General features: G+C 48.3%; 1 protein-coding gene across 1 annotated transcript; it reads right to left on the bottom strand.

Moving 5' to 3' along the window:
* Window positions 1-202: 202 nt before the first annotated feature.
* On the bottom strand, window positions 203-7772 carry LOC126525795 (uncharacterized). Its single transcript, XM_050173728.3, has 4 exons — window positions 7714-7772; window positions 3426-3581; window positions 1913-2146; window positions 203-446 (listed from the first exon to the last, which is right to left on the bottom strand). The coding sequence occupies exons 1-3, from the start codon at window positions 7723-7725 to the stop codon at window positions 1916-1918; spliced, it is 399 nt and encodes a 132-aa protein (XP_050029685.2). The 5' UTR covers window positions 7726-7772; the 3' UTR covers window positions 203-446; window positions 1913-1915.
* Window positions 7773-8875: the final 1103 nt, after the last annotated feature.

The following is an 8875-nucleotide window of genomic DNA, read 5'->3' as shown; positions in this document are numbered from 1 at the left end:
AACTCGCAGTTCCAGCTGTAACCACGTCCATGTGCGCTCCGCTGCACGAGTGAGAAGGATTCCATAATGCACAGATGCAGTGGTCTCGTCAGTGAGCGCGAACTATGTAATTAACCCGTAATTTTTTTAAACGCTTATAATTTCTGCGTAGCGATTGGCAAGTTGATATTCACGGGTGCAACCAGTAACTCGCAAGGCAGGCTTTATAAAACGTTTTTCTTTTTATTGTGTCTCGTGGTCCGTGGAATGGTGCTTGTCACGTGTAATGCATGTCACATGGGTATAGTTTTTGTGAGAGTTTTGTGTAGATACTCGCTCAGTGTGTTTGTACTCTCGAGTTTCAGCGCATTGGCCGACGGCGAACACATGGCGTATCCGTCCTGCGGAGCCTTTGCCCGGGTTTCTGTGTTAATGTACACAAGCGCAGCTGCTGGCTTGGGTGAGTTCTGAAAAAGAAAGAAAGCGAAAAAAAGAACAAGAAATGAAACTGCAGCCAGTGCATATTGCCGGACGAAGAGAGCCGTATATATAGCCCGGCTGCCAGCGTTCGGAAACAGCCTGGCTATAGAACCCTTAGCTATGCTGCCAGGGACACTAACGAGAAGCGCTAAATTGGTTTAGTCCTACAAAATGTTTTTTTTTTTCTGAAAATTTCTAGGTTTAATATATTCGCCGTAAGATATTGATTATTAAAAAGGTACAATGAATGTCAATATTCCGTCTTTCTTTTTCCTTTTTCAGTTTCTCTCTGGTATGCCAGTGTGGCGACAAGAATTTCAATGTATTTCTTTTTTTTTCGTACTTAGGCCCTTGTGGATGAATAAAGTATCTTAAGACATGCTAAATTTAGACTCCAGCTTTTTCTTTAAATGCAATTCAGCCCATGCTTAGCAATAAAAAGAGTAACTGTAACGGAGCAGACGCCGACAAAATGGTGACATCTCTGGAACTTGATGCAGGAAATTGAAGGGGTCGTCACCTACTGTCTGTTTTCACTTCATTTCTGCCTTATTAAGCCTCTCGTAGCAGTAAGAGTGACTTCTTGGTATTGACGAAGTCTACCTTACTAAAACACTAGGAAATATATATATTTTTCTTGTATTTAGTGTCCCTTTGAAGAGAATCGACAGATACCTGACAATTTATTTTGCGAGAATCAACTTCCTTGTGCAACTTTCAACTCCCCTTCCCCCGTCTCACGAATTCTCGTACACCTAAGCGAACCCCTTAAGAGGCGTAATTTTTTTTTCGATTGCGATTTTTTGCTCTCATTATTAGCCTTCACATAGATAGACCCAAGTCTTCAGAAAGCTTACACGAACATCCTTGGTGAAATTGCGACTGTGTTCTAGATTTATAGCAGCCTGACTGGTCAATGTTGAGCTTTACAACTTCGCCAATCTTTAAAGTCCTCAGCCATCTGTGCATAAGACCTACTCCATTCATACAAAGTTTCCCCTTAATACGCTTTCTTGCTTCCCTGTGGCCGCCGTTTCCAAAATTGTCCGCAGACTTCTAACCTACGAAGACGAGCTCTTAGCTGCTGATGGTGGTACGAGGCGTGACCCAAACCACGTGCGAGTGTCACGTGTCCGTACCACGCGCTAGATGTGCCATGTCTCAAGGACGGACGTCGTAATGCGGGCTCTTACCAGCTAGAAATGTATATCACTAAAGAGGTATATTGGGCCTGTTGGCGATCTATCTTGACAGGAGACGAATAATGGCCTCGTGTACTAGGACATAGAAGTAGTGTCTCCTGTCACTAACTTTGCTTTAGTCCAGAACGCGCTATACTTTTACTGTTCCTAGCAGCTAACGGTGTAGAAGACGAAGAAGAATGGCGTAAAGAAATTGATCGGAAGACAGTCATCTCTGCAGAGCGCCTCAAGAGCGCGCACAGGGCGCGTACCGTTTAACCGTAGAGCTTTCCGTATCCAAGACCGTGTCCGTAACCACCGTAGCCGAGGGCAAGACCGTGTCCGTAGCCGCCGTGGCCGAGGGCAACACCGTGTCCGTATCCTCCGTAGCCAAGACCGTGGCCGAGGGCGACGCCGTGTCCGTAGCCACCGACGGCAAGACCGTATCCTCCGTGTCCGTAGCCGCCGTAGGCGACACCGGCCTTGACTCCGCCGCCAAAGCGCACCTGCGAACGATTGTGAAATGAATTCGCACAGTGTGTAGACTTCCAGGTTCTCTTATGAATTCTTGCAGACTGTTCAGCCTTCTTATACACTTATAGATTCGTCACTCCATAGCCTGTGCAAGTCCAGGACAAAAGTCAGCGAGCATATTTCATTTGTTCGTTGGACTATTTGCTGAAAGTCCCCAGACGTTGGTCAAATAAGAACAGTAAGACCATAAGCCTGCAGGAAAAAAAAAAGCAAACGTGTATGGAAGTTCTATTGACTGCTTTTATATATTGTTGTGGGGACTAGAATCGACTTGGCGCGATAACTGAAAGTTGTGGAAAACAGGCTGAGAACGAGTGCGTTATCGTGAAGAGTGAGACAAAAGCAACGCACTATAGCTTGAATCGTCTTTGACCTTTCGTCCGGCTCCCCTGAGGAAACCTTAGTGCACCAAGTGCTCAATATATGCCCACCAGTATGTTCACCTTCCAAATGGATCGTCGAAGCAACTATGCTGCAGGATGATGCAGTCATGGTGACGCGCCGTCACTGTTATGGCTGCACATATAACCATACAAAGCTTTAGGTATGCGTTGTCATATCGAACCAGTAAAAGCAGACTATCAGTAAGAAATTTGAGTGAAGCAAGCAAAAATACATTTCTCGGGTGACGAGGAATCTACGCGCTATCTTCCAAGGAGCATTGGCGCGCGGGAAACTAAACATATCAGAAAGTCGATCGCAATCGCAAACAATTCACAAAGTCCTGTACTTATGGAACAAAAGTTAGCTCTTCTATACTGGCCATGTGATTTCAAAATCTAGCTATCTTGTGACCCCAACAAGCATAAACTCAGCAATTCGTTCGTTCCATTGTACGAACAATAAAGCTATTCCGATCCTTACTTTTGCCGCATACGTGAGCACAAAGTTTTTACCGAAGCGCACTGGGCATGGAGGAAACGAAGGGAAGTGAGTGTTCATGTACGCGTGAAGGTTTGCTGAGAGTCTTACACGGGAGCAGCAACCCAAGTGGGCTCGATGAAAAAGTAAGGCGTGGTGAGGCCCGGCCTTTCTTCGCCGATACATGTTGTGTATCACATTGTGCTCAAAGCTTCGAACACAATGTGACGATGCGAACGAATGGAATGAAAGGACGTAAGCTTGAGAAGTATCACAAGTGTTTTGCGATTACACGGACCAACGAAAAACGTTTGCAAGCGTTACTTGCTTTCGAAAGCTTTTTCGAGAGGCTTCAGTCATTCATAAAAAAGGAAAGGTACGGCGACTCACCTGCAGGTTGTAGGCCTGAGGCAGGAATCCGCGTCCGCCGTATCCGTAGCCAACGGATCCGATAGACGGACCATACACGCTGGCGGCGTAGGGCGACGGGGCGGTGAAGCCTCCGGCGGCGGCGTAGGACGCCAGGCCCAGAAGAATGGTGGCCAACTGCGGAAGACAGGCGGTTCGCTCAATGACAGTCGACGAGCTCCGACAAAGCGTCAGCTTTTCTCTTGACCAGTGACGGGCAATTGCATGGATTACTGGTCCGCGAGCTCTTAACTAATTAAACGAGAGACTCCGCAATTCATTTGAAGCATGCTTGCGTTAAAAATGTCTGGCGCGAGAGGAATAGCGGGCGTGGTTTCACTCGTAGTTGAAAGGACGCTCAAGCACCGTGTCGGCAATACGATGCGAAATCTCCGTATGTGCTGTCTGGTACATGTATTCTTGAAGAAGCCCCAACTTTGTTTTTGTCTTACTATATGCGTAAAAAAAACATTCACAGCTCATGGATTCCAACTTTCAGTTTAGCTTTAGCAGAGGTCAACAACCTTACTTTCCTAATACAAACAATACGTCATTGCAGATGGTACTAAGGTACAGACTAAAAAGCTGACGCTACAAAAAAAGTATTCATGAACGTGACTGACATAGGCACAGGCTTGACGTGAAGGGTTCCGCTGTGCCGCGTTGTGTAATCTAGTTTCAGTCTTTACCATCACAGGTGTGATGTTTTAATTTCGCGCCACTCAAAAGTTATGCTTCACGGGAACTTTGCTCAGTTAATCAACTATAACGCATGCTTTTTCAAGGCACGAAGTGCTTTTCTCATGTAAAATGTCGTTCAAGTTGGAGCATATGGTCCTACAGTTTGAAGATAAGCTTTACACATTACCCCCGAAAGGGTGTTAACATTATATTGATTTCTTATTGCATGTTCAAGCTTCAAGCACAATCTCACTACTTCTCTTTCAAAGGCTGCCAAGGAGGATATGGATTAACCTAGAATCACTGAGGTTTCTTCTCTACACTATAACTGACGAAATTCGATCCCTTAGAGATTAAACGTTCACTGATCTCGCATCTTCTCATAGTTGCACAACTACTTTATGCGGCTAGTTCCAAACAACCGATCATGCGAAATTTAAAACAAAAATAAGTAAACCTCTCAGCTGCAGCTTATGCAGCCTTGTTAGACAGATAAATGAACGTGGAACACTATAGGAGCACAGGTCACCGACACAAGGTCGCAGCCGAGTCTCCGGGAAACACCCACACATCAAAAGTGCTTCTCAGCCTCCGAACGTAAAGCCCACGATCAGGATTAAACCGTCGTCGCGGTAGCTCGGCTTGGTCTACAACTTCAAATGTACTTACAGTTAATCTAATTCGAAGCTCGCTATCTAACCGAGCAAGGATCACCAGTGTAACCGAGCACCACGATAGAGAGAGATAAACCCAGCGAGCTAGAACCTCCTCCCCGAATCTTCGATCAGTCGGCCCGGGAACATTTAGTCCGAGACTCTCGCCATCTCTCTTTCCCTTACGATATGCGAACGCTTAACGCTAATCGAAACCACCTCACTTCGAGCGCTTGCGGGCCTTGAAGCGGGGGAGGGGGGGGGCGGGGAGGAGCGAAGCAAAACACGAGGAAAATGACCTCGTGCATTTAAAGCAACAACCTTGCAAGGAACCGGCACGCAGATACACCGTCGCGCCGTGAATCTATAAGACGTTGCGGTCCGCCTGCTGTTGTGCTCGGCTTAATTTTATTTTTATATGTTTTGCTTCCTCGTAAGCGCGCCATAACGGAGGTGCCCAACGTTCGAGACCCCTTCGCAGCTGAACAGAGCCGCCGGGCCGCCAGGCGCATACATTGGTACGCCAAGGTCCGGGACGGCCGGTAACGATTGGAGCACATTACCGAAAGTATTAAGCCCGGCAGAGAACGCGATATCGGACCGCAAAAGCGTCGAGTGCTTTCCTCAGTAGCCGACTATCGGGGGTGCACTTTCGAAAAAAAAAAGTAGCGAGCGCGAGAGCGCCGAGAATTCCCCTGCCGTTCGCCGCGCTTGCACCGTCTCCGTTCGCGTCGGAAATACGAAGTTCGGGCTCGGCCTTCTTTTCTCCCTCGTGATCAGGAGGAAGATAAGCGCCGCGAAGAAAACGACGCATCCTTTGGCGCAGATATTACGAAAACAAACAAAAAACAAACAAGCGAGAGTAACGTACTTTGCGAAACAAACAAACAGATCTAATCCGCTTTTCTCATAATCGCGTCGGTCAAAGCGGTTTTAGCCGGCAGCACTCGATCGTGCGGAGCTAAAAGCTGTGAAACCGAGCCACGCTCCACGCCTTGCCAACAATATTTACCGCGCGACTATAGATAGCACCAATGTTCGAAAACTCCATCAACTGTGACGTCACCTGCGGGGCAAACAAGGAAGAAACAAGTGTAGTCGAAAGGTATATCCTGTGGGCGAGAAGTTATATCCTATTTGCGCAGCTGATGTAGAATAATTTCGCGTGCTGGTTACACCACTAGCGCACCGCGGTGTCTACGCCTCCGTTTTGTCCTTCTCTGCTTGCCCTAAAATGTTATCCAAGAAAAGGTAGGCTTTGTAAACCTTGCTTCTGAACTACTGCGATGTCACAGCTACGGCCGACACAACTACGCAGTTCCCTGCGATTGCACGTGCGTAGGATTCCCGCTGTATATCGCGCACACGTACATTAGGAATGCGACGATTTGCTTCTACAAAATGCTAAATCAATCCTGTAAACGCCGATAAACAGTACCCAATTTGGAAATTCTCTGGAAGCTACATTACCTCCTCTGCCCGCTAGATTACATGAAGATGTGGAAAATAAAACAAAAATGATAAACAAGTGGACGTATACTGCCACAAGATGGCATACAATGCCTTTTTGCTTGTAACATTCGATAATAACACCGGAAAATAGTGGCAGACCAATAACTATAATAGGAACAAATACAGAGCAGGCCAAGTTGTGGACTTATCCTCATGATATCATGGGCTTCGTCGCAGTAATAAATAAAGCGAGAATACTGTCAAGGGAGTACGGAGTTATGGACCATAGGTCTTCTCCACACTGAGGATAAGTTGAACAGTTAGGCGGGGGGGGGGGGGGGGGGGTTGGGAAAGGAGCTTTAAGGCTGGAGAAGATACGGGCGTCTGAGCGGATGCAACGGAGCAGCAATGAGCTTTGCATTTGACAAAACGTAGCAACTTCTTTCCTTTCTTTTTAAAGTGGCGCTCTCAGGCTTGTTAAGCCTGCACGCATGATCAAAATGTTGCACCTAATTCGAAGGCATTACTTTGTGGCATTACTTCAATATATGTAGTAATTGCAAACTGCTCTCTAGTTATCCGCAGAATCTGAAATCTGGTATGACATGAAGATTTTTGTATTCAATGATTTAGTAATTTAAAGCCCGGGCAGTTGTGCACGCGCATTAACAAAATTTGCGTACGCCACAGATGCAGGTTGCTGAAGAAATTGATAAATTCCATGAAGTGCTCACTGTAGGTACACCCTTCCTTATCATCAGACAAAGCCCACTGCGAATGAACTTACATCCGTCACTAACACGAATCTATGACGGCAATCCAGAGATCCTGGCATGGAAGGCGTACGTGTTCCAAGGGAAGCCGAAAGTCGCTAGCATGATAGATGCATGCAGAAACGTAGTTCTTGAAGAAGCACTCCGACCTGTAACTTCAAAGGCGCACATCGGCACATCTGTCCCAATTGACTCTAAGCCCGATATCTCCAATGGGCGCGTCAGGAAAGCATGGCTACGCCAGCAACACGGAACTATGACGTAACGTTAAAACCACAACCGAGGCCCCAGGCTATTAGCGTCCTTGGGTCACGACTCGCAAACCCCTAAGCTGCTTACGGTTGACCTCGCGTAACATCGAGCGGCTTGCACTTGCAGCACGGTCCAACCGCAAATGCAAATGGGAAACGTCCGCCGCGTCGCAGCACGTGACAGTGTTACAACGTTCACGACGTTCCCCGTGACGATGACGGCGTCACGGACGCGGGCTCGTGACCACGCGCCAGAACTTTAGCGTGGTCACACGTGACCACGCCACACGTGACCGACGACCTCCTCGGAGGATGTCCCTGGGAGCCTCGAAATCGTCAACCCCTCGCGCGACGTGGAATCCGAGGAGCAGAGCACATATATACGCGGATCGTACGCGACCGCGAAGCGCAAGCTTCTCGACGTCGCGCACGTGCAGGCACGCGCACGGGCTATACAGACCAGAGCGTTCATGGTGGCGACGACGGCTTGCGTGTGCTGGCGATAACAAACCGAGAGCGGCGAGTAATTGTTCTCCTGGCCGGCCCTGGTTTTTATACAAGGTGCGGTGTGGGGAAGGTGGGCCACCCCCCCGAGGCTTAGCCGCGAGACCAAGCGTCCTCCTCGTTCGCCGACCAGCCGCATGCGGCGGTCAGGCATGCCTCGGGTCCTGTCAGTCCTGCCGGTTCTCCGTTTTTTTGCGGAGCAAGGCCGCCCCCTCCCTGTACGGGCGCCCACCGTCGCTGGGCGCGGTTTGTCCGCGCTGTAGCGATCACCCTTCGCGCGAAGGACCTCTATCGCTCTGCTGGCCTACAGCCGCGCGAGCCCGTTCTCGTGTCCGATCAGCGAACGTCCGGGTGTTACACGCACGCGACGAGAGCGGAGTGGCAGTGTGCGAGATTCCGCAGAACGCCGCGAGGCATAGAGGCATGCAGAGGGGCTGCAGCAATGTCGGCCACGGCGCGTTCACCTTTTCGGTCTTAGGAATGTGTCAGGATGATGTCGGGAAAGAGTTGACGCTTTGTCCACCGCAAGAATAACAGCGGGAAAGCATATTCCTGGCTCTTGAATAAACAATGGGGCTGACAGATGGAATAGCACACTGAGGTGTATAGGTTATAAACAGGGATAAGGTGCCTCAGAAAGGCCAGCCAACGTTTCGATAGGTGGGCCTATTTTCGTCAGAGGTGGCCTCGTCATCTGCGGTATATTACTTTTAACGAGTTCACGAGGCAGCCTTTTACGAATACAGGTCCACCTATCGAAACGTTGGCCAGCCTTTCTGAAGTACCTTATGCCTGTTTATAAACCTTATTCCTAGCTCTAGGTTACTTTAAGTGTAATAAGAGGGATAAAGTTCAGACATGTTTAGTAAAGCGCTACGTATATGTTGCCGCTGAACTTAGTTTTCCACGTTGCTTACATGACATTTACGTAACATGGTTACGATGCGCACACGATAACGGTAATTTCGTTGGCATTCTAGCCTGGAAGTTATTTCCATTACGGGAGAGAAACAGCAGAACACTGATCAATGCGGCTAAGGTAGCGTAGGTAAAAGAGGTTTCGTCTTCCACAGGGAATCCTTGCTCCATAACTGTACAAGGCCCAATTGAACAATTGT

This window comes from Dermacentor andersoni, chromosome 8, assembly GCF_023375885.2.
Source record: "Dermacentor andersoni chromosome 8, qqDerAnde1_hic_scaffold, whole genome shotgun sequence".
In the NCBI taxonomy this organism is placed as follows: Eukaryota; Metazoa; Arthropoda; class Arachnida; order Ixodida; family Ixodidae; genus Dermacentor; species Dermacentor andersoni.
This window is presented reverse-complemented; position numbering and strand designations above follow the sequence as displayed.